The 26,237-nt window shown below is 45.3% G+C and overlaps 2 protein-coding genes across 6 annotated transcripts in view; one reads left to right on the top strand and one right to left on the bottom strand.

The window, feature by feature from the left end:
- Positions 1–17,812, top strand: part of ARHGAP17 (Rho GTPase activating protein 17) — an 80,361-nt gene extending 62,549 nt beyond the window's left edge. Inside the window, exons 15-21 of one of the 4 annotated variants that reach the window (XM_012780136.3) lie at positions 113–204; positions 1,792–1,948; positions 3,455–3,688; positions 5,752–5,927; positions 8,485–9,093; positions 11,944–11,992; positions 16,963–17,079. In XM_012780136.3, the coding sequence (XP_012635590.2) occupies positions 113–204; positions 1,792–1,948; positions 3,455–3,688; positions 5,752–5,927; positions 8,485–9,093; positions 11,944–11,951 (1,276 nt within the window). In that variant the 3' untranslated portion in view covers positions 11,952–11,992; positions 16,963–17,079. Of the gene's footprint in view, positions 1–112; positions 205–1,791; positions 1,949–3,454; positions 3,689–5,751; positions 5,928–8,484; positions 9,094–10,145; positions 10,194–11,943; positions 11,993–16,962 lie in introns of all 4 variants that reach the window. The other 3 variants (XM_012780135.2, XM_012780134.2, XM_012780137.2) reach the window with 3 other exon arrangements.
- A 4,466-nt stretch (positions 17,813–22,278) lies between these two features.
- Positions 22,279–26,237, bottom strand: part of SLC5A11 (solute carrier family 5 member 11) — a 42,182-nt gene continuing 38,223 nt past the window's right edge. For both annotated transcript variants that reach the window (XM_012780150.3, XM_075995191.1), the window contains 4 exons: positions 25,911–26,079; positions 25,265–25,480; positions 24,461–24,629; positions 22,279–22,575 (listed from right to left, as the gene is read on the bottom strand). In XM_012780150.3, the coding sequence (XP_012635604.3) occupies positions 22,370–22,575; positions 24,461–24,629; positions 25,265–25,480; positions 25,911–26,079 (760 nt within the window). In that variant the 3' untranslated portion in view covers positions 22,279–22,369. The remainder of the gene's footprint in view (positions 22,576–24,460; positions 24,630–25,264; positions 25,481–25,910; positions 26,080–26,237) is intronic.

Raw genomic sequence — 26,237 nt, 5'->3', positions numbered from 1 at the left:
CATCTGTGTTTAAATATTTTATCCTTTAAAAATAGTTGCATTGCCCTGATACAACCAGCAGAAATTAGAGGCTGCCTGGGGAAATATTTAATTTTGTGAATGTCCTTTGCAGAACACTTGCAGAAATGGCAGCAGCCACATCTGTCCACGTGGTTGCAGTGATTGAACCCATCATTCAGCATGCTGACTGGTTCTTCCCCGAAGGTAATTATCATTTCAATTTCATTGACTGCCAAAGCAGTACAATAAGAGTACAATAAAAGTCTTCTTGTAATCTCAGCTATTCAGGAGGCTGAGATGGGAGGATCTCTTGAAGCCATGAGTTTGAGACTAGCCTGGGCAACGTAGCAAGACCCTATCTCTAAAAAAGAAAATTAGCCGTGCATGGTGACATATGCCTGTAGTCCCAGCTACTCAAGAAGGAGTAGCTACCAAGGCAAGAGGATCGCTTGAGCCCAGAAGTTTGAGGCTGCACTGAGCTATGATCATGCCACTACACTCTAGCCTGGGTGACAAAGTACGACCCCATTTCTTTTTAAAAAAAAAAAAAGTCTCTTTACAGAAGAAAGTACATCAGTAATCCCTTCATTATTATGTAATTGTTTTCACTTTTTCATATTTCTTTCCAGACTTTGTTTATTTGCATTAATATTTGGACATAATGATAATCATACTATTTTGTATTTCACTTAGTTTCAACTAAAACATATTCAGCCAATGTACACTGAATACTCACTAGGTGGGTATATAGGTGCTACACTAGGTGCTGTATGTTTTCTGGTGAGACCTGCAGTCTTCCTTGGAGGAACTGGGCCACCAGACAAGACAGCCACATAAACAGAAAAATTATAACACGTAGCAGCTTAGAAAGATAGAAAGATTTGACAAACTCTGGTGCTAGGTAAAGGGAGCCGGGAATTGCTTTATAGAAGAGGTGACATTGAATATGCAGGAGTTTTCTACTTGGAAGAGGGCTTTTTGTTTCTCCAGCTAGATTTTGGGTTTGTGCAAAGGTGGAAGACAAAGCAGGAAAGGCTAACTAGGGCCAGTTAGTGAAGGTCTGAGTTGGCCGTGTTGGGGAATTAGAATTTCATCCTGTAGGCGGTAGATTTTCAAACTAGGCTTGCTGCGGTCCTGGGATCCACAGAGGTTCCCAGGGCCTCCTTTAGTGGTACTGGTTGGGCAAATGTTGGGAGTCCGGCCCCCCGCCTCCCCCAGAGCAGCCCTGCTGGCGTGACCACTGGAGCGTAAGCCCCATGAGGCCAGGCTGGGCTCATCTGTGCTTTACCACTGTCTTCCCATCAAGAACCACACCTCCTCGTGAAGGTTGCTGAACAAACGTGATAGATGAATGATTATTAGCATTCTGCCCAAGGTTTCCATAAAGGAAATGATTCTTACAAAAACTGCCATAGGAAGTATGGGTTTGATGTTGCCTTTTAGTTCTAGTTTAGGAGTGTAAATGTCTCTCACTTTTTAAATAATTCAAATAAGTAATCTATGCTCATTGTCCTCTTCTGTGTTATAGAAGTTTTTTTCCCACTAAAGAGAAAGCAGAAGGGTTGTGTAACTTGTATTTTTCATCGTACCTTCTCCCCTCCCTCTCGTTCTATCATGTTACCTCCCACTGGTTCGATAAAACATCCTTACAGTGAGAGTGCCAGGGACTTCCCCTTGTGAAATATGGGGGCTTGCGGACTGAAGAATGAGGCTCCTGCTCCAGTGTGGGTGTCTTAGAACTCCCTTGACCCCTGCGTTCTATGTCTCATGTGCTTGTTTTTCCTCTTGCAGAGGTGGAATTTAATGTATCAGAAGCGTTTGTACCTCTCACCACCCCAAATTCTAATCACTCATCCCACACTGGAAATGATTCTGACTCGGGGACCCTGGAGAGGAAGCGGCCCGCCAGCATGGCGGTGATGGAAGGGGACTTGGTGAAGAAGGAGAGGTGTGTTTAGACTGTTCACTTCCAAACCCGAAGTAGATACCACGTAGAAGACTTGTTAGACCCGAGGTATCTGGTACTGGCTCAGTGGACTTGGGATTTGAGAGTGGCCCTCAATGCACCCATGACTGGTAGAATCCAGATAGTTTTAGGAATTCCACTGTAGGTCGTTCCAAGCATTAATCTGACCATAAAGTAGGTGTGCAGCTTCTCACTTAACATTCGTACCATATGTAGTCAAGCTTAACTCGATGGTCTGTGGTAAGCTCTACAGTGGAATGGCATCATACACAATACAGATTCACCCAAACGTACTTGATTATGGGTAAAAAGAGGGAAAGGGGTAAACAAGGTAAATAGTGGTAATTAAGGGTAATTATTTGTGACTTTTGCCTTCCGATGCTAACCTATCCACTGTGTATGATGAAATGCCACTGTATTCACCTGCGCTGCTCAGAGTTAAGAGGCCTGTTCCAAGTAACACGCTTTTCTTGAGTATATGTAATATTTCTAGAAATAGTTTTACATTCAAACTAAATGACAAGTTCTTATTTTAGTCGCCCAGTCTTGTAATGAAGTGTGTTTTTTGTTTGTTTGTTTGTTTTGCTTTGTTTGGGGTTTTTTTTACCCATAGCAAAGGAAAATGCTTTACTTTCCTATTTTATCACTCTGAAATCCACATTTATTCTCTGCAGAAGTTTTACTTATCTGAACACTCATTCACACATTTGGTAGCGTTTCCTGATGACAAGTTCTATCCATAACAAAATTAGCTTTCATATATTTTAAGTTATAAAGTGCAGTGCTGTGAGTCTAGTGAGCACATGACAGACAATTCTCAGTTATCCGCCTGGTAGATTCTCCCTGCCAGCTGCTACAACATACATGAGATCAAGGAGCCGTGTATCATTTTATTTTTTAAACTGAAAAAAGTTTCCAAGTTCATGTAAGTTCAGCTTAGTGAAAATTAAGTCTTCCTTCTACTCTGTCCCCCCAGCCACCATCCCTTCCCCCAAAGCAACTGTTTTTTCTAGTCTTGTATATTTGTCAGATGTATTCTTTGCACATGCATATTATGAATGTTTCTACATTTCATCTAATTAAGAGGCAGTGTAGTGTGATTACCTTATACTGCCACTGATAGGCCTTTTAGACTTGGTTTCAGTCTCATTTCTCACAGTTTTGAGTATTAGATAATAGGGAAATAAACACATTAACATGATGTCACTCGAGACGAGGCCTGCCCGTTTGCTTTCAGCTGCTCACAACCAGATTGATCAAAGATATTGATCAGTACCAGGTTTGTTGGCTTTGTTCAGATTTAAAGCCAAGTGGAGTTGCTTGCCTTGGTAACAGGGATGACCATTAGTGTGGTCCTTGCCGCTTCACTGCATGCTGGGCAACTTGGGTGGCTGTCCCCACGTGTGGTTTTAACACATGTGGATTGATGGGCTTCTGTCTCGGTAGTCAGCTCGCATGGTGTGTTGACTGTTTCTTCTTTCTGTGTAGCTTTGGTGTGAAGCTTATGGACTTCCAGGCCCACCGGCGGGGTGGCACCCTAAATAGAAAGCATATATCCCCTGCTTTCCAGCCGCCACTCCCGCCCACAGATGGCAGCACCTTGGCGCCAGCAGGCCCAGAGCCCCCTCCCCAGAGCTCTAGGCCTGAAAGCAGCTCCGGGGGTGGGACTGTCCCCTCCTCTGCGGGCATGCTGGAGCAGGGGCCAAGCCCAAGCGATGGCAGGTAAGAAGGCTGACTTCTGCTGGCAGTGGAGGCTGGACACCCCAGCCTTCTTGCAGGTGGTGGCCTTTGGGCATGGCATCTACACCCAAAGAATCACCCCAGTGTGGAGTGAGCCAGATTGGCTTTCACTCCTCCAATTGGCAAAGGACAGGAAAAAATATTGCAAATCGCTTGCTTCCTTTTCTGTTTTCAAAAGAAAGCAACATTGGTTTGCATTCTTTACCATACTGCTTTGGTGCTGGAAACTGGAAGCCAATACATGTCTAGCAGTATGATAAACCTCTCTTACCTGTTTGATGTGTACTGTCAGCATTCATGTACCATTTGCTTCTTGTCATCCAGTGTGCTAACTAGTAAGCATTTGAATATAGCAAGTTAGTTAAATGTTAATATTCCTGGCATTCATTCAGTCAGTCAGTCACTCATTCACTAAGCCATTCAATCTAACAGATATGCTGAGTAACTGGTATGTGCCAGGCACTGTACTGGGCACACGAGATGACTATGACTCCACCCCCATCCCAGCTTCCATCTTGTCGGGGAGTTGACACATGAGTCCAAGGTAGAGGACAAGATGGTAGATTTTCTTAAAAGACTCTTTTAGTTGTTTAACCTTTTGATAAGCCACCTATAGTGGGCTGAAAACGTATAGCAACTTTGAATAAAAGAAACCTTAAACTTGGGATTTTTATTTAATTGGCCTTAACTCAGTTCTGCACACTGATCTGGGCAGATGACCACCAGAGGCCACTTCAGGTGGTCCCTTTCATGCCTTGGAACTGGCAGCTGCTGTAAAAGATGAGCCCTGCTACGGAGTGTGTGCTAGAATTTTTATTGTCATTTTCTCTGCTTTGACCATCTACAACACACTGAATGATCATATATAAAATAAAATAAATGTGCATAAAACAAGGACAGCCTGTTTATCCACACACTTTTCCCCCCACACTGTGAGATGAATTTGCCTTGGGAGAACTCTCTCCTCTCGTCTTCTTTGGGATGGTGAGAGAGAGCTTTGCAATGTGTGAAGTTGCTTATGCGGTAGGAATCTTGTTCAGTGATCCCAGCTGAGCTTTGACTGCTCTGTGCAGCCCTGAATTCCTTTTCACTCAAATAATTTGGGAAAGTTCACTCTTTGATTAAGAAAAATGAAGGTTTCAAACTTGACAGGGCTTTATACGTTCATGGTAAGTTCCATGTTGGTTTGTCAGTAACGGTGCTCCATGCACATATTGGTTCTGGTTTAAATTTTTTTGTTTGAGAAAAAAAGTATAAGCAAATTCATCCATTTTCATTTCCCCATGACATTCAGTTTGTTTAATCAAGGCTAAATATATTGTTTAAGACAATAATTAGTCTTCACTGCAGAAGGGCAAATGGAATGCCAGTCGTCAATTTGCTCTTTGTTTTTTATATAATATTTTATAGATATTTTTCTGTATATTTCACTAATGGCATTCACTCTTTGGTGACCTTGATAAAAACGTAGCTGTTAGTTTGGTATAAAAAGTTCTGGGCCCAGAAGTAGGAAGCCTGAGTTCTGATCTCTGCCCTGCTACTGCCAACTCGGGACTTTGAATAATCATTTAGCCTCTCGGAGTTTCTCTTTCCTTAAATCCAAATCATTGATAATCACTCAAGCACTTTAAAATTTAGAGTATTGTTCTGCCACAGCTTTTGCTTAGTTTTGTCCAATATATATGTCAACATACAAAAGCCCTTTCATGTTATTAAATAATACCCATTTTAAGTACAAGCACAGTAGAACTTGCAATCTCTCATTGGTTGCTTTGAAAGGATCTCTATCATGATATTAAAGTGGCAGAATAGTTAGAGGCCAGTCTAATGCAATACATGTCATAAAATAAGTAGTCCTATATGACACCAAGGAAACATTAGCATTATAGGCCCAGTGTGAACTGTTGAAAATTTCAGATCATCTCCTTCCTTGCCTGCTGAAGTGAAAACTCAGCTTGGAATATTATAGTTTATAGTATAGTATGTTTAGCTTTTCTATTAAAAGCTGGGAGTATCTGCCATCTAACTTGACTTATTCCTCTTAGTCCTCCCAAGCCCAAGGACTCTGCAGCTGCAGCTCCACCTACACCTGCACCGGGGAGAAACAGCAGTCAGGTGACCACTGGCCAAACCCAGACCCAGGCAGCTGCCAGCTCCCACCAGCTCTCTGCTGGCCCAGCTCATAATGCCGCTGGGCCTAGCCCTCATACTCTGCGCCGAGGTAAGGAGCCACCCTTCCTTCTTGTCCTTGGGGAAGAATGTGCAAAGCTCCTTGAGTTGGTGCAAAGATTCAGGTTGTGAGGCCTTCAGGCAGATCTTTTCCATGTCTGTTATAAAATAGCAAGCAGGAAAATCGGTCATTAAAGAGAAAAATAAAGAGTAAGGAAAATATAGAGAACAGAAAAGCACACATTTAAGAATGTGTTTTTTCTTAGGAGCTACAAAGCTTAACAAACAAAAAGTCCCTTCTCCAAAAATGCTCCCAGTTTTCCTGGAGTCTGGTGCTCCAAGCCATCATTCTGTTTGGGAACCCCCAGAATCTCTGTACTACCCCAGTTTTGTGAGTCTAGGAGCCACTGTACCCTCTGAATTGGGGTCAGGGTTTTCTGGGTCCAGATTAACATAGTCTGAATTACTCCCACCCATCTCCCCTGTGGTCCTCCACTGAATAGCCAGAGAAATTGCTCTAAAACCCCAGGGAGATCATGTCATCTCTTACTTGACACTTTCCAGTAACTTCCATGCAAACCTCCCACCGTGGACCCTTTGTGGTCTGGCCAGGGCCTGCTGCCGAGCCCAGCTCTTACACTCTCCCCTCTCTCATTGCACTCTGCTCTCTGTTCCTCAGATGCACTAAGCTCATTCCCTCCTTAGGGCCTCTGTACTTGTTTTCTCTTCCAGAACATTCTATGCCATATCTTCACACTGTTCCTTCTTATTATTCGGACTCAGCTCAAAGATCACTTACTCCATGAGTGCCCCTCCCAACCACCACCGTTCTGAATTGATGACCATCCCCCATTCCCACCACACACACAAGTGATTCTCCAGTATGTCCCTCTCTTTCTTTCAGAGCATTTTTCTCAATCTGAATTCTTTTGTTTCTTCCACTTACTGCCAGTCTCACCAAGTAGCTCTTAGTGAGCTGGGATTTTACCTGTCTCATGTACCCCAATATTCCTAGCCCTTGTACCATGCCTGTCACAGAGGGGACACTCCATAAAGTACTTGTGGGTCTGGGATCTCTTAAGTGCCTCTGAGGTCTAGAAAAACTGATTTTTGCCCCCACCCTTACCCTGGAATATTTGGTAATGTCTGAAGACATTTTTGTTTGTCACAAATGGGGAGAAGGGTACTGCTGGCATCTAGTGGCATTCAGTGAGTAAACATTCTGTAACACATGCATAGGCTCCCACAATAAAGAATGAACTGACCTAAAATGTTATAAAACACTTGCTTTCTCTGAGCCTCAGTTTTCTCCACTGTGAAATGGGTATAACAGTGACTGTCCTGCAATGAGCTTACAAGATTTATATAAGAACGTAACTTGCTACTGGTGATATGCGAACAGTGATAGTTGTTTGTTTCATTCTTTCATTTCCTTCTCCCTCTCTTGGGGCATCAGTAGGATCCCGGCAAAATCTGAAAAAGATTCAAGTCTCTCCTCTCTACCCACCACTCTCAGCCCAAAACCAGGTCCCCGGATCTATTGTTTTCTATCCTACCCTCCTCAGTACCAAATTCCAAGCCCTGTTCTCAGCTGGTGTAGGAAGGAGAATGATGTGACTCAGCTGTTATTAGAGAAATAATTCTAAGGCAACTCTGCCAGATTTATTTGTAGTTTTATCTGGAACATATCTATTGACACAAATGATTCTGGAATCTGTATAATTTCTGTTAATTAAAAAACAAAATCAAATCTTCTAGGAAAAGGTGGCTTGGGGCAAGGGGCCAAGGCATGTAGGGGTAAAGCAGTTGTGCGTGGGGGACAGTCCCTCCCAGCTGCTCTCGCATCTCTGTTTCTTCCCACACTCTAAGGTCATGAGCAAGGGGCCCTGACAAGTGGCTGCTGAGTGGGCACAGGGCAGTGCCGCCCTGTTGGCGGGGCAGCTTCTGGTAACTGAGTTTTCTTCTTATTGAAATTTAAAATGATAGGCTGTTAAAGGTCTCTATCTGTATAATGTACTTAATTTTTAAAATAAACTTGTTTTGGAGTAATTTTAGACTTACAGAAAAGTTGCAAAGGCAATGCTCGAGTTCCCATAAACCCTTCACCCAGTTTCCCCAGTTGTTAATATCTTACGGCACCGTGGTGTGTGGTATCACAGCTGGGAAACCAACATTGGTACATCACTGTTAACTAATGTCCATATTTTGTCCAGATTTCCCTAGTTTTTCCACTAATGTCCATTTTCTGTTCCAGGGTCCCATCCAGGAAACCACATTGCATGTAGTCATATCTTCTTAGTCTCCTCTGGTCTGTGACAGTTTCTCAGTCTGGCCTTGTTTTTTCATGGCCTTGACAGTGTTGGGGAGTACTGGTCAGGCTGTTCGAAGAAAGTCCCTCAATTTGCATTTGTCAGATGTCCTTCTGATGTTAGCCTGGGACTATAGTTTTGGGGGAGGAAGAAACAGAGCGAGTTGCCTCCTGACCACATGCCATCAGGGGTACGTGATGTCAATGTGTCGTATTGCTGGTGAGGTTAACCTTGGGCTCCTGGCCAAGGTGGTGCTGATGCCTTGTTCTTTCTGAAACGTGTTTCTCTCTCTTTGTGCAGCTGTTAAAAAACCTGCTCCGGCACCCCCAAAACCAGGAAACCCACCTCCTGGCCATCTTGGGGGCCAGAGTTCTCCAGGAACATCTCAGCAGCCACCCAGTCTGTCACCAAAGCCATCCACCCGAAGCCCCTCTCCTCCCACCCAGCACCCAGGCCAGCCCTCAGCCCCCTCCCAGCTCTCCGCGCCCCGGAGGTACTCCAGCAGCCTGTCTCCAATCCAAGCCCCCAGTCACCCGCCGCCGCAGCCCCCAACCCAGGCCACGCCGCTGATGCACACCAAACCCAGTAGCCAAGGCCCTGCCACCCCTATGGCCTTGCCCAGCGAGCACGGACTTGAGCAGCCACCTCACACCCCTCCCCAGACTCCAACGCCCCCCAGTACTCCACCCCTAGGAAAACAGAACCCGGGCCTGCCAGCCTCTCAGAGCCAGGCGGTGAGTAACCCTGAGACGGCGCAGCCACATGCTGGAACCTTACCAAGACCGAGACCAGTACCAAAGCCAAGGAACCGACCCAGCATGCCCCCACCCCCCCATCCTCCTGGTGCCCACGCAGCTGGCGATGGCAACCTGACCAACACCGCACCGACAGCTTCCAAAATAGTAACGGGTAAGTAGGAAATCAGGCTCCTACTTCCCCATCTACTCTACATTGCTTCTGTACTACTTCCCTTCATTTAGGCTTTGATTGGTAGCAAGGGTCAGCAAACTACACCTGCAGGCCCTAAGTAAAGTATTATGTGGTCTTGGCAGAGATCATATGGCCCGCAAAGCTGAAAATATTTACTACTTGGCCCTTTAAGTTTGCTGACCCCTGATTTATAGTTGCATTATGTATTTAAGACCTATCTGCACTTACAGTTTTTCTAAGTATAATGACCTTTAGTCCAGATGGAAAGTATTGTACAACATGAGCATAAAATTCATTTCTTAGTGAATGCCTCATTAAAATGCTTGTTTTCCTTCTAAGAGTAAAAATGTTCATAGGAAGTCAAGAATTTCAGGTATAACTTTAAAAAACACAATTTATGCCAAATTGGATGCTTTGGACATGGAGATCTCAGGACATGACCATATCAGAGTGCTAGCCCACAATGGCTTAGGAGGAAAGTCAAGATTTTCCTGTAATCCCAGTGGAAACCTGTTTTGGAATGGCGGTAATTATATAGATTTCAGTGGGCAGCCTAATGGGATATTTTTTTAGGTAGTCTAGAACATGACCATTTTATTTAATTATTATTTTTAAAAAATTTCTATCCCAAATGCTCTAATTTACTATTTAAGGATGGACAGATTTTTTTTCTAGCATATTTTTAAAAACAATAATTAGGAGCCTCATCATTCCTCACAGCAGCCTAATTTTAAATTGTTCGCAGTGGAGGCTTTTTTAGAAAAGAAGCTGAGATACACCTCTGGGCTCTCCAGCCGTATTGAGTGACTTCTCAGCTCAAAATGAGCCAAGGGTATACCCAACACTGGTACCCCGAATGATGAGGCTTAATTAACTCTGAAAAATACCTTTTGATAACTTTTTTTCAGGAATATAATGCATAACTTTCGAGTGTTACAAATGGATAATGACTCTTTTCTGATGACACCAGAACTTTTATTTTGAAAACAACAAAGCCACATTGGTTTGTCTGTTTGTTTGTTTCCCAATAGATGCCCTTCCTACTGCCCTCACAGGTGGGGAAGGTTTCCGGGACTAAGGTCTGTAGCCCCCACGCAGCCCATGCTGCAGCTCCAACGTGCCTGCTTAGCCGTGTTCCGCATATGTGCTTATTTTTGCCTCTGTGCTTGGGAGCAGCCATCTGACCCCGGGCCATGGCAGTCAATGGGCCAGCCATTCTGTAGCATGTAGACATCCCTTTTGTTTTCATCAGAAGCACTTTGAGCTGAAGTGCTCTGAATTCAAGAGGTAGATGTCAGTAGACTGAGAGCCTCATTTCAAGCCACTCAGATAGGATGCTAAGAATATCTTCTTTCTTTTTGGTAAGCCTCTCCCCTGCGTTCTGCTCCTCCCAACGTGATTGACCTGTCATTGATTGGCTCATCAGCGTCCAACAAATGAGGACTCGGGTGCATTCGGCACCTAACAGTGTGTCCTTTGTGTCTTGAGCTTTAATTTTTAATTTTTGTATCTTAAATGCAAATTAACTGCATGGAGCTTCTTAATTTGATATTTAAAATTCTCAGCCCCCTCCAAAAAAATCTTCCCCCAAAGATCCCCTACACTGAATTCTTTTAAATTCCTTTGTATTCTAGCATGCTTACATTTGCTTTCTTAAGCCATATGAGCTTTTTAAAAGGCGGTGTGAGCTCACCTCAGTCTGCCTTTGGGCTCACATTTGGATGGCATAAGGCTCTCATTATGTGTACGGTTAACTTCATCAGCTGATTTGAGCCTTAAGCCTTTTGTGGGCTCCTTTGCCAGAGTGTTCACAGCTTTGGTATGAGAAAGATTTACTGTGGGAACCAGAAGGGGAAAACCAGAGTGCAACCTTTAAAACAAAGAGGAGGGCCTAGGCGAGGTTCCACCTTCCCGACTCCTTGGTGAACCCAGAAGTCTGGGGCCCCCAATTGCGTGCGGAAGTCATTTACAGAGTAAACCCTAATCAAGGCTGAGCCTTTTAACACCTGCATACTTGTTACACAGCAAAATTTTATTCCCACATCTATCCTTTTATTTAGATAAAAAACTACAAACCAGAATTATGCCTGTTCTTTAATGCCACCGTTACCTGGATGCATTTATTCCAGAAGGTTATTTTTTTAATCTGCTACAACACTGTAATGCACTGGACTTTATAATTATTAGATAAGTGAAATTTTACATTAAAAAATACTTTTCCTTAAGATGTTAGCCAAGTATTTAAAGACCAGTCCATGCTATGAATTCTCCTAACTCAAAAAATTCCAGGTCACCACAATTATCTTTGTATTACAGAATTAACTTTTAATACCTTAAGATCCCTTAGACTACTCTTGGAAGTACACAGAAGGCCAACATTTGGAATTTATGAATCTGCTATTAACCATTTTTGGCTATAGCCACTGGGTTTTTCAAATAGAAATGTAACTTCATTGGGCAGAACAGTTCTTTATTATGACATAATGTTTTCGCTTGGAAAACTTCAGAAGGACAGATTCCTGAAAACAAGTTATTCATTTAGAGCATTTAGTCTTAAAGAGTTGGATTAAGGCTAGTGGGATTAAGATAAACTCTTGGGAGAAATTATTGCTGCCAAGCAGGTTTGGCGGCCACCCTCTGGCAGCTGAGCACCAGCGCTGGAGGATGCAGGGATTCTGGCATCTATGTGAGTCTCCTCTTCGTTCTGACTGTAGAGAGCAGTAGGGTTTTAACTCTCAAGTAGAAAGAAGAGCTTACATCTTGCTGTTTTTAAAGTAATAGATTTTAGCAAAGAGTATTCTAATTTAAACATTTTATTAAATAATTTAGATGTATGACCCGCCATATTCAGTAAGAACTGAAATTGGAATATGTAATGGTAAGGAAAAGGCACCTGATTGGCCAAAGCATTTTTGCTACTTTATGATCATATTTGTGCACTAATGCCTGTTACTAACCAGTCACCCTAACCCTGCTTGCTTGCATCCCTACTAATAGTGCATGCACTAAAGGAGGACTGGCTTCATTCATGCTTGCTGCCAATTATTCCAAATACTAAATGTGTGCACAGACGTGTAACAGGTGGTCCCAGGGCTGGCCTTGTTACTTCTTTAATTTCCATTCTTTTCTACATCGGGCGGGCTTGAGGTATAGTAGAAAGAGCACATGCTGTAGAATTGGACATGCCTGAGTTAGAATTTCCAGGACCCAGACATAGGAGGTTGGCGGTGGGGCCCAGGCATCTGTATTTTGATTCTAATGCACCACTTGGTTTTCCTAGTATCAGTTGTCTCATGGGTTAGAAAGACAATGCTCTGGAGAAGAAGAAAAGAAATATTGTCATGTAATTTAGTGAGCCTGACAATACATATAAGTCATTTGTCCACCATACAACAGATAGACCAAGTCATTTACACAGTAGCCATAAAACTGGACACTTTGCTATCTCTCATAGTGTCCTCTTTTTTAAACCAAGCTCTCTTTGTAGCATGAAAGTAATGCATTTTTTCAAATAAGCATGGTTGTTGTTGTTTTTTTTAATACAGGGTTTCGGTCTGTCGCCCAGGTTGGAGTACAGTGGTACCATCATAGCTCACTGTAATTTCCAATTCCTGGGCTCAACTGATCCTTCTGGCTCAGCCTCCGGAGTAGCTAGGTGCACCCCACCACCCTGGTTAATTTTTTAAATTTTTTTGTAGAGACAGAGTTTTGCTATGGGGTCTTCCTATGTTGCCTAGGATGGTCTCAAACTTCTAGCCTCAAGCGATCCTTCCTCCTTAGCCTCCCAGGGTGCTGGTATTTACAGCTGTGAGCAACAGCGCCTAGCCAAAGCATGGATATTAAAGAAAATTTGAGACTTAGAAATAATAAGAAATCATAGTTTTACAATTGAAGTCTACTATTTCTATTCTGCTATTTTTTTTTTTCTTCTGGTTTTATTTTTCTAAAAGGCGGGGAGGTGCATGTGCATGATTATAGTTATTTGGCAGATACAGACTTTGGTCCTGCATTATTTTACTTGACATATACTCTTCCCATGTGATAATGTAATTTTGATAACCATCTTTTTTAATGACTGCATAATATTTCATCAGGCATATGTGTTATTACTTACAGTTGGACATTTAAATGGCTTCTACTACTTGCAATTTATTTTTAGTAAATAGATATCAGAGTCATGTCAAGATAGACATCCATTAAGACTTGAACAGAATCTCTCCTTTGGCTGGAAAGTCTCTAGCATAGAAATCTCTCCTATAATAGAAAGCAGCCATTCCCTCAGACCTCAGGTTCCAGAAGAGGGATGGATAGTGGGGAGGCGGAGTTTATTCACCCTGAGTTATGCCTGAAGCACTTAATTTCAAGGGTGCAGATGGATTCATTACTCATCAAAGTGGCTATCAGAATAACCTTGGAGGCCAGGCGATTACAGCTCACGCCTGTAATCCTAGCACTCTGGAAGGCCGAGGCGGTCGGATTGCTCGAGGTCAGGAGTTTGAAACCAGCCTGAGCAAGACCCTGTCTCTACTAAAAATAGAAAGAAATTAATTGACCAACTAAACATATATATATATATATATATATATATATATATATATATATACACACAAAAAATAATTAGCCGGGCATGGTGGCACATGCCTGTAGTCCCTGCTACTCGGGAGGCTGAGGCAGTAGGATCACTTGAGCCCAGGAGATTGAGGTTGCTGTGAGCTAGGCTGATGCCATGGCACTCTAGCCTGGACAACAAAGTGAGACTCTGTCTCAAAAAAAAAAAAGAAGAACCTTGGATATTTTGAACAATAGGTTCACAACCTAAAGCACATCCTCAAAATTGTTGAAGTTAACAAATAAATCTTCTAGAACCATACCCTAAATTATAAAATTCTTGGCTATCCACTTCTGCTTGCTGGATAGAGATATTCAATTCAGGAATGAACCTGGGTGACATTTGTCAGCGTCCCAGATCCGCAGTGTGCCATATCACATTCTGCCCTTGGGCTGAGGCTGGTTACTGGAAGTCTCTCCTCTGGTGATTTGTTTTGTTTTTTTAAATAGAGTATCAGTCATAAGACCTTAGCTCCAGGCAATATCTCAAAGACCATCCCTTGTTGGAATGCAGATAATATATAAATTCATAGCCAAAGAGGGTTAGAAGTGTTTTTTTAAAAAAACAGGTTCTTACAGGTATCTTTCTAAAATAACACATTTCTCCTTTTTATAACAATGAATCAGTGTTTAACACTCAAACCACTGTCTCCTCAGATAAGGTCTTCTCTTGCAGGACCTTCTCCCAGGGATGTATCAACTCCTTTAGCGAAGAGGGAAAACATTATACTGGTTACAAACCAGAGTCCCACCAACCTGGCTGTGTCCCCTGGGGGTGCTCCCCTTCTTGTCTCTCTTGTCTCTACTGGGGAGCTTTAGCTGCCTTAGGTCTGTTTGCTTGTGGTTCAATGAGATGATGTGACAATGTGCGTGGAACACTTACCGTTGTCTCTGGTATATAGTAAGTGCTCAATAATGTTAGCTACTGTGATGAAGATTAGTCTTTTTCTGAAAATTGACTCTGTACACATTGCCGTAATTCTTACTACCTTTTGTGTGTAAACAGATCGATTGTTTTCTTTTAGACAGTGATTCATATGAGGGTGAGAGAGAGGCTGGGGAAGCCAGATGGCACAGGTGGGAGGCAAGTAAAGGAATTTCCCTTATGTCCAACCACGAAATTTTTTTCCTGGGTATATAATTAGTGTGTTCACTATAAATAGTACAAATCTAGAAATAATTTGTATGTGATATATTAGAAGAAGAGAAAGAGCAAGTTTGTCCTGTGGAAAGTGTTGGTGGCCAATAGGTGTTAGCTTGCATGGAAATAGAGATACTAATAAGTAGAAATCTCTTTACTACATACAACACCTTTGCCTCATTCCCCACCAAGTCATGTCTGTTCCATAATTTCTTGTAAACTCCTTAGGCTGAGAAGAGACACTGCTGGTAGCACCATCTGTTTTGTTGGGTTAGGATTATGGGAAAGGGATTGAATTTGCAATTTTTTTTCTTGTTGCTTTTGAGACACAGCTACTTCTTTGCCTGAGGATGTAAGAAGGGAGGATTGGAAAGGTGGTTGCATTAGATGACTCTTCATTTACCCATACATCCAACCATCCACATGTCCAGCCACAGAACTTACTGAGCGTCTGCTATTTGCCAGTCACTGTTTTAGGCACTAGGGGACTCTGAACAAGACAGATGTGGCCTCCGCCCTCATTGACTTCCATTCTGCTGAGGACTAATTTAAGATGTCCTTAGACTGTGCACATAGGCCACCTTTGGCCCCGCACCATTGGATGGTGTAATTCAGGTGGTTTCACAGTTATCTTGAGACCTGAATTGTGGGAAATAACATTTAGTACCTGAACTCTTTGACACCTTGGCACCTCCGTAAATCTGAAAATCTGTCTGAGTTGCGGTGCATAGGAAACCTTGAGGGATGCATCTGCCAACCCAGGAGTCACAGTGAGAAGAGGGATGTCCCAGGGAGCAAATAGATTTCATAGCTCAAAACTGTAGGGGCAGGAGCCAGTCTCAAAGCAGTGAGCCTCCCAGATGTGCACCAGCATTTGCCAGCTGTGCCTGCGTAGAGGGGAGCAGGTAACACGGAAATACTGCCAAAACTAGCTCCCAGCCAGGGCAGACATGGCGTCACTTTGCACAACTACAGAAAAGCAGGCCTTAATTAAGCATAACCACCTCCCCAGCAAACCCACCTCCCTGCTCCCTACCATGACTAGCTCTAACCTAACAAATCTAATCATCTCTCCTCTCTTATACCAGCCCTAAAATACCTAACAAGGTCTCATAATTTGCTAGAACTCACATCTACTGGAGAAGTTAACCCTTCTGTCTGGATTAGCCTGGCTCTCCTACTTGACCATGGGCTTCATTAAAACTGTGCCTGTCTTGTTCAGTCGCGTGCCCTCAGAAGGTAGAACAGTGCCTGGCACGTAGTAGGTACTCAGTAAATATGTGTTCATGAATGAATAAGTCTGAGACCACTGGCCTCACTGGGACAAAGGCTGTGATTGATGAAGGTGTCTTTTGTGAGCACGGGCGTCTGGGACAATGGCTTGAGGACCGTGTATTTGCCATTTTGCCAAAGGAATTTTAGGCAACATAGTAAGACATGAAAAGGAAACTAGAGGTATAAGTATTAGAGAAGGGGACATTAATATTTGTAGGAGACTTGATGGTCTGCCTCAGTGATTGTGACCCCCCATAGGACAGTTAGTGGTGTCTGGGGACATTTTGGGTTGTCACACTGGGGAAGAAGTCTGGGTGGCGTGTGGTGGATGGAGGCCAGGGATGCTATTTAGCATCCTGCAACACACAGGACAGCCTCCACAACGGTTCAGCCCAAAATTTTGCTAGAGCTGAGGTTGAAGTCAAAGCATTAGTGACAGGAGGAAAGCCCATCTGCCTCTTCTTAATGCAGCCCATCTATTCCTGCAGCCCAGATGTCATCAGGAGGTTTCATTTAGTGCATTAGAAGCCTTGGTGAGAATGTGGTTTCCTCTCAATCAAAGCAAGAAAATCCTTCCAGGGTTGCATCCCAGGCTCACGGAAAGGAGCCGCAGAGCTAGGGGGGCGGGCTGTGCCACATGCCACCCTCTGGGGTCTCGGAGGCTCCACTGAACTTCTAAGGGCTGACGAGGCCTCTTGCAAGGGACTGTGTGTACGCCTGGGCTGCCCCCAAAGCTTTCCAGCCTGTCTTCTCAGAGCGCCCCCAGGTGGCCTCTCAGGTGCTGCCACTCATTGATCCCGTGTCTCCCCGTGTTTTTTGTCCAGACACCAATTCTAGGGTTCCCGAACCGCTTCGCAGCATCTTCCCCGAAGTGCCCTCAGACTCTGCAAGCAAAGACCTGCCCGGCCGCATTCTGCTGGATATAGACAATGATACGGAAAGTACCGCCCTGTGAAGAAAGCCACCTCCGAGCCCTCGCCCCCGCCCACCCGGGGGTGGAACGGGCAGGCAGACCTCCGTCTTTGCAGACCCAACAGTGAAAAGCTTTCAGTGGACGGCAAAGCAAGGCCTCCCTCTGCAGGACTTGGCCTTCTGCACAGCCCAAGGAAACTTGGAGGCTGACACGAAAGCTGAATGACCTGTGTCTGGAAGAAGTTGGCTTTCTTTACATGAGAAGGAAATCATGCCAAAAAATCAAAAACAAAGAAGTACCTAGAGTGGAGAAAGTATTCCTGCCGAGATGTGTATAAGAAGCTTCTGTCACAGGCAGCACCAACAGCAATTTGGATTGTGTAAGAAGCAATGCATTAACTATCTATTTAATAAAATACCTTAATTATGCAAGTCGCCTACTTCCTGCTATTTGGACTCTCATTCTTCGATATTAGGAGAGAGGTTCCTTTCCTCAGACTTGCTGCAGAATCATTTTGTACCAACTATGGTCTGTGTCTCCCTCAACCTCTCAAAACCATAAGCATCGATGGTGACTGCTGGATCTGTCACCCCATCAAACTGGATGTGACTTGTGCCTTGTTGGATTGCCAGAATGTAGAAACAATTGTACTGTTCTTTTTTTAAAAAAAAAAAAATGTAATTGCTACTTGATAAGGACCGACCATTATTCTAGTTTCATGTTTAATTTGAATTAAATATATTCTGTGGTTTATATGAAAACTTGATTATTCTTGGAGGCAGACTATGGGTGGTGTGTTCGGTAGTGTGTGTGTGTGTGTGTGTGTGTGTGTGTGTGTGTGTGGTCACCTCAAATGGAATTATAGATGACATCTTGAGGGTTAATTGTAACTCTAGGAGTTGGAAGGAGTAGAAATCAAGGTCACAGCATGAAAAAGGTCACCAGGTGCCGCCGAGACCTCCCAGACTGCTGTCCTTCAGTGAGTGTCCGTGGTTACGGCTGTACCTGTGGTTCTACAGTCCAGAGACCCCTTTCTTTTTTTTTTTGAGACAGAGTCTCACTCTGTTGCCCAGGCTAGAGTGCCGTGGCATCAGCCTAGCTCACAGTAACCTCAAACTCCTGGGCTCGGGTGATCCTCCTGCCTCAGCCTCCCAAGTAGCTGGGACTACAGGCATGCGCCACCATGCTCGGCTAATTTTTTTTCCTATTTTTTAGTAGACACAGGGTCTTGCTCTTGCTCAGGCTCGTCTCAAACTCCCGAGCTCAAACGATCCGCTCGCCTCAGCCTCCCAGAGTGCCAGGATTATAGGCGTGAGCCACCGTACCCCGCCTAGACACCCCTTTCTTTTCCATCTAGAAATATTTAGCCTCCTAGAGGCTGACTCACAGGAACTCAGCCCCACATGGCTAGAGGCTTTGTGAGAAGCTGTTACTTGTCATAGGAATTCCCATTTCCAATGGCCAGAGGGCTGTCATGCCCTATCCAAGGCACTTCCTCCCAGGATTGAAATACTAGGGAAGAGTGGATGAAGAATTGGAGCAAAGTGATGCTGAGGCTCTGGGCCGCTGTTCTCCGATAGCCTCTCTCCATGGCCCAGATAAGGTGGTTTTCTGTTGGGGACAGAGAAGGACATGCACTGCCCGAGTTGACTGTCCTAAGCCTCCCACTGACCGAACTGTCTGCTAGGTGTGTCTCAGTCTCTGCTTAGAAGACACTGGACCTCCTTCCACTGTGAACTGACTTAACAAGCCTAACCTGAAAGGGACAATTACGTTTTCCTCTTGACTCGAAGTTCCCTGTCCTCTCAAAGTACTCCCTGCACTTACTAATTATACTGAAAATGTGCACCTATAAACCCATTTCCCCCCATATCTTAAATTTTACATTTGCTTAAGTCTCACCCTGCCCCTGTGCCACCCATGGGTGCCTCACCCATCAGTCAGAGCCAGTCTCTCCCAGTGGCACAGTGCTTGGGAGCTGTGATTGACCATCTGCTGCCACCATGGATTCTGTGTTGCCGAGAAAAGCAGCCTACAGAGGAAGAAGTCAGCAGAGGGGAGAGATGAGCAGGAGAGCCTGCTCTCTTCCAGCTCCCAGTTCACGGCCATGAGGCCATCCTGCATTTCTTGCCCTTGCATCCTCACGATAAATTGCTTTTATTGTTTTCTTTTTGCAAACGTGCCCAAGTTTGTTTCTGTTCCTGACAACCAGATGAGTCCCCAAAAGAGGCTGTCCTCGTCTGCTCACTCTGAGGCGTGTGGCCGTGCGGCTGTGCAGGTAGCTTTCCTTTTCCCACATTCTCCCCACCCAACTCCACCTTCACACACACGCACGTGTTCACACACTGGACGCGTTGTGTCAGCTGTCTACTGCACTGTGACAAATGGCCACACACTTAGCAGCTTACAACAACACACATTCATTACCTCAAAAGCCCCTGTGGGTTGGGAGTCCAGGCGCAGCCTCGCTGGGTCCTCTGCTTACGGTCTCCCAAGACTGCAGTCAAGCTGTCAGCCAGGGCTGGGGTCTCATCTGAAGACTGGACTGGGGGAGGATCTGCTCCCAGGCTCCCTCAGGGCTTGTCAGAATTCAGTTCCTTGTGGTTGTAGGACCACAAGGTCTGAGGGCCCTGGCTCCTCCATCATTTGGAGGCTGCCATGGCACCAGGAGATAAAGACCATTGAGGGTCACCTTAGGGGCTGTCCTTCACACACATCAAACATCACAAATGACTCGGGGGGTGGGGGGAGTATTTGATACAAAAAGAAACCATTGACAACAAAAACATCAGAGTTCTGTTTTCATTCTTTCAACTTGTATTTGAATTCAGTTTTTATGCACATCTGTAACGTATATTTGGGTTTTTTTAATTGACAAAAATTATATATATGGCGTACAACATGATGTTTTCATATAGGTATACATTGTGGAATGGCTAAATCAAGCTAATTAACATCCATCACCTTACATGCTTATTTTTTATGGTGAGAACGTTTAAAATCTACTCTCAGGGCCTGGCACAGTGGCTCACGCCTGTAATCCCAGCACTTTGGGAGGCTGAGGCAGGAGGATCACTTGAGGACAGGAGTTTAAGACCACCCTGGGCCGGGCACGGTGGCTCAGGCCTGTAATCCTAGCACTCTGGGAGGCCGAGGCGGGCGGATTGCTGGAGGTCAGGAGTTCAAAACCAGCCTGAGCAAGAGCGAGACTCCATCTCTACTATAAATAGAAAGAAATTAATTGGCCAACTAATATATATAGAAAAAATTAGCCGGGCACGGTGGCGCATGCCTGTAGTCCCAGCTACTCGGGAGGCTGACGCAGCAGGATTGCTTGAGCCCAGCAGTTTGAGGTTGCTATGAGCTAGGCTGATGCCACGGCACTCACTCTAGCCCGGCCAACAAAGTGAGACTCTGTCTCAAAAAAAAAAAAAAAAAAAAAAAGATTAACCTGAGCAACATAGCAAGACTCCATCTCTAAAAAAAAAAAAAAAATTAGCCAGGCATGGTGGTGCACACTTGTAGTACAGTTACTCAGGAGGCTGAGGCAGGAGGATCACTTGAGCCCAGGAGTTCAAGGTTTCTGAGCTATGATCATGCCATTGCACTGCAGCCTGGGTGACAGAAAAAAATTAAATCTACTCTCAGCAATTTTCAAGTATGTAGTACTTTGTTATTAACTATAGTCACCATGTTGTATATTAGATCTCCTGAACTTATTCCTCCTGTCTGACTGAAGTATATTATATTTGAATGACCAAAAAACCACATGCATGTCCCTTCCTGGTAGGAGCTCAGCATTTTTGCTTTCATACAAGGACCCTTAGAATTGAAGCCCGGGTTATATAAATAATTTCCTATGTGTCCCATCACAAGGGGATGCTACGCTTTAGGGGGAGAGCTGCAGTGCAGGCAGGTGGTCCAAACAGAAGGGCACTCTTGTGCTATAAGTGGAGGTGACAGCTGACAAGGAATGAAGCTGGCGAGGCCAGGAAGAACCAGACACGAAGGGGTTCGCAACCCGTGGTTGGTTGGAAGCTGTCCCCAAGGCAGGGAGCTGAGGGGAGGGCCCGTCCATTTATATTTTAGATCCCTGTGACTAGGGGTGGAAAGTATAGTGGAGCAGAGACAGGACAAGCAGAGATTCTCTTAGAGAAGAGCCGGTGCTGCCTAAATTCAGGCTGTGGGAGGGGAGTGGACAGGTGACCCTATTCTTAGGAGGCAGGATCAGCGTGACTTGGTGATTGATTGCAGGCCCTTCCCAAACATGAGAGTTGAGCTCACCTGCGAAGGGCAGCCCGGGGACCGATGTCCGTGGTCAAGGATGACTTAGAAGCTACACAGTTCCCAAAGGCCAGTGGACAGGTGACTGGATCAGTTCATAGTCACCTCCATGAACTCAGACCTCAAGGGGCCAAATCAGTCCTGGAACAGTGGGTGTTCCTTGGTCCTGGGTACCTGGGCAGGGGTGGACAGCCAGGCTGGGGAGGAGCGTGGCGGGTGGATGAGGATCCAGATGGCATGTGTGTTCTGAAGGTCATTCCCTCCTTCATCCACCAAGCCCTGAGCCAGGCATCAGTGTGAATGACACACTCTGCCCTCGTGGAACTTTCACTCCAGTTGGGCAGACAAGTAAGCAATCAATAGTAGAGCCTGACAGGATGGACAGGAGGAATAGATAACTAGTCTTTTTTTTTAGATTTTATTTCTAATTAAACATTTTTATTTCTAATTAAAACTGTAGAAACAGGCAGAGCTTCTTATTAATAATAATAGATCAACCCTGCAACCACTTTTTTTTTTTTTCCCCTGGAAACAGGGTGTCCCTTTGTTGTCCAAGATAGAGTACAGTGGCATCATCATAGCTCACTGCAACCTCAAACTCCTGGGCTCAAATGATCCTCCTGCCTCAGCCTCCCAACCAGCTGGGACTGCAGGCATGCGCCACCACACTAGCTAATTTTTCTTTTGCGGAGATGGGGTCTTGCTCTTGCTCAGACTGGTCTCAAACTCCTGACCTCAAGCAGTCCTCCCGCCTAGGCCTCCCAGAGTGCTAGGATTACAGGTGTGAGCCACCGCGCCGGGCAGATAACTAGTCTTTTGTGAAAAGGAAGCTTTTACACATTTCTCCTTTCCCCATCTTTGAACCTTCCTTCCCTTTCAAGAAGAAAAGAGCTTAACATCATGTTGAAAATGGCCCACAAACACCTTGGAAGCCTCGTGGTAAACAAACAAAAGCTTTATTATTTTTCCTTTCATAAAAAAAAAATGGAGCATTGAGGATAAACGGAGAGCTTGGACCCTGGGTTCACCCCACGTTAAGCAAAGTAGCCCCAGAGGAAGATGGCGCAGCTGACGCAGACGATGAGGTTGATGTCCAAAAGGGTCTTCACCAAGGGCTTTTCTTCCAAGGACACTATGGCGGGTTCCACTTTGCTCGGGAGCTCCTCCTTGGCATAGCTCTCCATTCCGCAGAGCCACAGGATGGCCTTCAGCACCTTGGACCGCTTTGGGGTTTCATCACCTATAAAGAACTCAAAGAAAGGTCATAGGGATCGGCTGTGTCTCCCAGAGGAGCGAGACGGGAACACTAACCAGGTGTGCTCCGTGCTCTGGGATATGTACTTTAGATACCTTTTCTGGAATGTATTAATTAATACTTTCATTCTGGAAGATTAATTCTTTTTTTTTTTTTTTTTTTTTGAGACAGAGTCTTGCTTTGTTGCCCAGGCTAGAGTGAGTGCCGTGGCTCACAGCAACCTCAAACTCCTGGGCTCAAGCAATCCTTCTGCCTCAGCCTCCAAGTAGCTGGGACTATAGCCATGCACCACCATGCCCAGCTAATTTTTTCTATATATATTAGTTGGCCAATTAATTTCTTTCTATTTATAGTAGTGACGGGGTCTCGGTCTTACTCAGGCTGGTTTTGAACTCCTGACCTTGAGCAATCCTCCCGCCTCGGCCTCCCAGAGTGCTAGGATTACAGGTGTGAGCCACCGTGCCCGGCCGATTGTTTAGTTCTAGAAGATTGGTATTTTCAGAATTGGCACCACTTTCAGATGATGAATTTCAGATGAAGAAATCAAAGCTCAGACTGACTAACGTGAGTGAAGCTGCCCCGCTGGTAAGCGGTGGCAGAGGTGGGGTTAGACCCTCGCTCTGTCTGATTCTCTCCTGTGTCACACTGCCTTCCTGGAGACTGAAGGAAAATGAGTGCTCTGTGGAAAGCTCTGTCTTTATTCAGAGCTGGGCTGCAAACTCAGCTGCCTGCGAGGCCAGGCAGGGAGTGTATCTGAGTGAGAGAGCAGACCTACATATTAAACATGTTGAAATAGTCTTTTTTATTTTTTTGAGACAGAGCCTGCACTCTGTTGCCCGGGTAGAGTGCTGTGGTGTCAGCCTAGCTCACAGCAACCTCAAACTCCTGGGCTCAAGCAATCCTCTACCTCAGCCTCCCGAGTAGCTGGGACTACAGGCGTGCACCACCATGCCCGGCTAATTTTCTCTCTATATTTTTATTTGGCCAATTAATTTCTTTCTATTTTTAGTAGAGACGGGGGTCTCACTCTTGCTCAGGCTGGTTTTGAACTCCTGACCTCGAGCAATCTGCCCGCCTCGGCCTCCCAGAGTGCTAGGATTACAGGCGTGAGCTACCACACCCGACCTGAAATAGTCTTCAACTCTGCCAAGAAATAGGCTCTCTCTCTCTTTTTCTGGAAACACATGGCCTCCTGGATCTATCCTTGAGTTTTCCATGTTAGGTTAATGTGGTTTCATATCCACTATATATATATATATATATATATATATATTTTTTTTTAAAAGGCCATGACAAACCACAGCCTTAGTGTCATAGAGACAATAGGGACTGGTGGGGACCTTGGCTAACCGAAGTTCCAGATCTAAGGGGCAGCTGCTTCACAGCTCCAGGTGACTTCCGCCATGTAGACACGTGGGGCCAGTGGTGCTGGATCTTCCCATTTTCCAAGAGAAGATGGAAATCTGGAATTTTACGTTAAATCTCAATTTTTAAACATTCACCCACAATAAAACAGTAGGTGGGCTAAACCAAAATATGTGTGCGAGTTGCCATCTGAAACGACTGATTTAGAGAATGCTGGTGGCGTTCGAGCCTGCAGCGTGGGGCGCACGAGGAGAAAATGAGCCATGCTTCAGCAGGCCGTCTGCAAGTGTTTGCTGTGACTGCCCGTCTGAGGTTTCTGTTGAAAGTTACTAAAGAACCCTTTCCTGGTGGCTGGAACATGGCAAGGACCAGACAGTGGACTCAGGGGATGCTAAAATGCCAAGTCTATCCCCTCTTCTGGCTTGTGATTTTATAGAAAAAATTCCCCTTAAACACATAGTGCTTCTCGAAGCTCCTGTTATCACTTAGGAGAGAGGCAACTCACAGCTGCAGGTTTTGGACATGTTTTCTCTAGCGATGTCCAACTGGATGGTGGTGCTACTGGCCTCTGGCGTCCCGTTCTGAGAGAGGGTGACAGGTAGGGGACTTGCTGGTGGCACCTGTTCCTTCTGGACCACGGGGTTGTGACGCGTGAACCAGGTCAGGCGGCTCACCTAAGAAACAGGGGTGACCTGTGAGATATGGGTGGGGGGAGGGGCTGCCATCCTTTTCTCCCATCCCATCCCCTGCCCAGCCCCACCCTCCAATAAGCCTCACCTCCCCGCACTTTCCAGAATCAGTGGACACTGCCCCAGCTCATCCCCCATCTGTCTCAGTTATCCTCATTCTCATGTTGGGATCTAACCTTCCTGCATTTCTGGTTCACAGACCTTAGCCCTAACCCCAGAGTACTGAGGGATTAGCTGTTTCGGCTCATCTCTTTCTCTGGCCACAGGGATTGAATTGGTTCATGGGTGAGCACCTGTCTTGAGCTGACCCCATCAATGGGAATCAAGAACTTTGTTAGAAATCCTGGGTGAGAAATGCTTATGTTGCCTTAATGACAAGAAAAGAGACTATATCCCTAGAAGATACCTGGCCCCACGCAGGGCCCAAGAATTGAACCAGAAATGAGAAATGGATTCTAATGACCTTTTCAGAGTCCTGAATCATCCCGTCCCTGAAGCCCAACCCTGGACTCTTGAGCTTTTTGAACAATGAATGACTCTTGGCTTATGCCAGTTCGGGTCAGTTTTCTATCACTTGCACCAAAGAGACTGCACGGATATAGCTGTCCACCCAAACGTACCATCTCCTTGGAGGGGGGCTCTGTGAACCAGCTCACGGTGGACACAGTGATCAGGGTGGCTGTGGACAGAATCACGGAGAAGTAGAGGTAGTGGACGCTCTTCACCACAGCGGGGCGCTCATCTGGCTGGTCACACAGAGGCTGCGCGTAAATAAAGTCCAGGACCAGCCTAATCAAGCCTAGTAACAGGCCCAAGATCAGGCCTGAGAAGGCCCCCTGCAAATCAGAGCAAGACCTTTGTAAAGACGGCAAGAGCTTGGGCCCCCAGAAACCTCGAGAAGCTATCTCAAGAGCTTGTCTTTCTTGTGACGGTCCCTGCGTGGGTCAGTGACTTGGGAAAGCTCAGAGGTACTTATCTGTTTACTTTTTACATATAATGAATCGATTACGTATCATTTACTCATTCCCTGTTAACGTAGCTTCCCTGTTCAATGACCAAAATGCATCGAGATACTTCCGAGAAGCCCCACGGCATTTTGTCAAAGGCCAGGCGGCACCTTCCATGTGTCTTCCGCCACAGAACTCACCCTCCCTCATGACACCCGAGTTCAGCCTCCCGTCTCCTCATAACGCCCCCCTCCATCCTCTCCCGGTCCTCAGGGGCAGTGCTTGGCTCTTGCCGGGCGGGGGGGTGACCCAGAGCTACCTTCTCATTGGCCCGCTTCCAGAAGCATCCCATGATGAACACCACCGCCACGGGCGGCTGCAGGTAGGAGCTGACGGACTGGATGTAAATGAAGAGCTGGCCGCCCTGGCTGGCCTGGACCACGGGGATCCAGAGGATGGAAACCAGCACCAGCAGAACCACAAACACCCTGGTGCCGACAGACAGAGGCCTCGGGTTAGTGCCATATTCCCTGAACATACGTTTCTATCTTTTTAAAAATTGTTATTGATGTATCATTTATATACCATAAAATTCACCCATTGCAAATGTACAATCCAATGGTTTTTAGTAAATGTATAGAGTTGT

This window comes from Microcebus murinus, chromosome 19 (genome assembly GCF_040939455.1).
Source record: "Microcebus murinus isolate Inina chromosome 19, M.murinus_Inina_mat1.0, whole genome shotgun sequence".
Taxonomy (NCBI): Eukaryota; Metazoa; Chordata; class Mammalia; order Primates; family Cheirogaleidae; genus Microcebus; species Microcebus murinus.
Note: the sequence above shows the minus strand (reverse complement) of the source record. Positions and strands in the feature narration are given on the sequence as shown.